This window comes from Vigna angularis, chromosome 3, assembly GCF_016808095.1.
Source record: "Vigna angularis cultivar LongXiaoDou No.4 chromosome 3, ASM1680809v1, whole genome shotgun sequence".
NCBI lineage: Eukaryota > Viridiplantae > Streptophyta > Magnoliopsida > Fabales > Fabaceae > Vigna > Vigna angularis.
The window spans coordinates 33,062,464-33,064,411 of NC_068972.1; the positions used below are offsets into that span (position 1 = coordinate 33,062,464).

Below are 1,948 nucleotides of genomic sequence, written 5' to 3' on the forward strand. Positions count from 1 at the left end.
GAATTAATTTTTGAGCAAGTTAAGTTTTATAAAAATACCTAAGTAAAAAAATTTAAATTTAATTTTGTAATTTTTTTAAAACAATTTAAAATTTAAAAATGAGTTAATAAAAATTATATCTGAGATAAAATTATAATAATATACAAATTATATTTTCTTATACTTATTATTGATTAAAAATGTTAGAACTTTTTATTCTTTGTGTTTTTTTCCCTCAATGCTAATAAAATAAATTCAAATTGACTATAAATTAAAATTAAGAATTTTATAAATACGTAATCATTAGGTTAATGTCACCACTTGACAGATAAATTTTGTGACTGTCAATATTTATTATTCTGGTAAGACACTATTATAATAAATATATAACTTATTTAAATATTTTGAATGAATTATTGTATTTAATTTAATGGATAGAAAGTATTAATGATTGAAAATTATTATTATGATTTGTCGAGTTTTGCCGTCTTTTCCTTTTTCTCTCTCAGACCTTTCTGAATCTGTTAATCAATCCTTCTCCGTTAAGTTTCTCTTTCCACCGTCGTTCTTATTATCCCCTCTTCCCCCTTCCTTCTTCTCATTCTCAACCTCAATAAGGTACTATTTCTATTTCCTTCTAACTCTCCATTTTCTTATTTTAATTTTATTTCTCATTATTTGATCAAATTTCGTTACAGCAACTAATTTCGGCTATTTATAACCCTACTTTGTTTAATTTCACAACCTGTATTTTTTCGTTTTTCGGTTTCTACTTATATGCACTATTTCCTTCCAGCCACCACCCAGCGTTTCAATTTTTCCCCCTTTAAATTTTCTAGGATTCGAACGGAATCTTAATCGTTTTCTCTTTTTTGTTTCTCTTTCTTTTTCCGGGAAATTCCGGCAGGTTCCAAGACTATTCCGATTCCTCGAAGAAGAAAGAGAACATAAAAAACCTAAATCGAAAGATCTCATGGCGGAAGAACACCGATGCGAGACTCCGGAAGGTCACCGTCTCTGCGCCAACAACTGCGGCTTCTTCGGTAGCTCCGCTACCATGAACCTCTGCTCCAAATGCTACGGTGCGATCCGTTTGAAGGAGCAGGACGACGTGTCGACCAAATCCACCATCGAAACCGCGCTTTCTTCCTCCGCGAAGACGCCGCTGTCCACGGCGCCACCGGCGGCGATTGATGTCCTTCTCGAAGCATCGCCCCCGCCTTCGCTCCCGGCAGAAGCTGCGGTCGCGGTTCCGGTTCAGGTCGCGGTGGTGACGAGCTCTACATCCTCGGGTTCAGCGCAACCGAACCGGTGCGCCGCGTGTCGGAAGCGTGTGGGGTTGACTGGGTTCAAGTGCAGGTGCGGAGTCACGTTTTGCGGGACCCACAGGTATCCGGAGAAGCACGCGTGCGGGTTCGACTTTAAGACGGTGGGGCGAGAGGAGATTGCTCGGGCTAACCCCGTGATCAAAGCAGAGAAGCTGCGGAGGATATGATTCGATCTCATCCGTCCGATGGGACCGGAGTTTGGTGATTTGATAAGAACCGTCCACGTGTACTGCGAGCGATGGAGAGAGAGATGTCGTTATGTATAATGTTATGAATATGATGATGATGATGATCTGTCTTCTAAATTAAGATAAAACTTAAAAAGTCGGTTTGTCTCGTGTAGAAGGGATTGAAATGAATGAGTCATATTTTAATTTGGCTTTGTAAAAGGGGGAAAAAGAAAAACAGCAGTGAGATTAAAATTTGTAGGTCCACCACCGTCAGGAGTAGTTGAAATTATTTGTGATTAGGGTTTCCGGGCAGCGCAGTGCGGTGGAGCGTTTTATTGTGCTTTCGGTAATGAATGTGAAAGTGAACTTGTCGAACACGCGCTGTGCCAATATTCGTTCTTTACTCTCCACGATTTTATGCTTTTTTCCCTTCCTCAATCATTTGTATGCTCTGTTCTATTCTTTTTTTTT

General features: G+C 38.9%; 1 protein-coding gene across 1 annotated transcript; it reads left to right on the forward strand.

The window, feature by feature from the left end:
* Nucleotides 1-430: 430 nt before the first annotated feature.
* LOC108324913 (zinc finger A20 and AN1 domain-containing stress-associated protein 4) lies at nt 431-1,631 on the forward strand. Its single transcript, XM_017557860.2, has 2 exons — nt 431-597; nt 887-1,631. Exon 2 carries the CDS (start codon nt 953-955, stop codon nt 1,472-1,474), a length of 522 nt encoding a protein of 173 aa, XP_017413349.1. The 5' UTR covers nt 431-597; nt 887-952; the 3' UTR covers nt 1,475-1,631.
* The last annotated feature ends 317 nt before the right edge of the window (nt 1,632-1,948 follow it).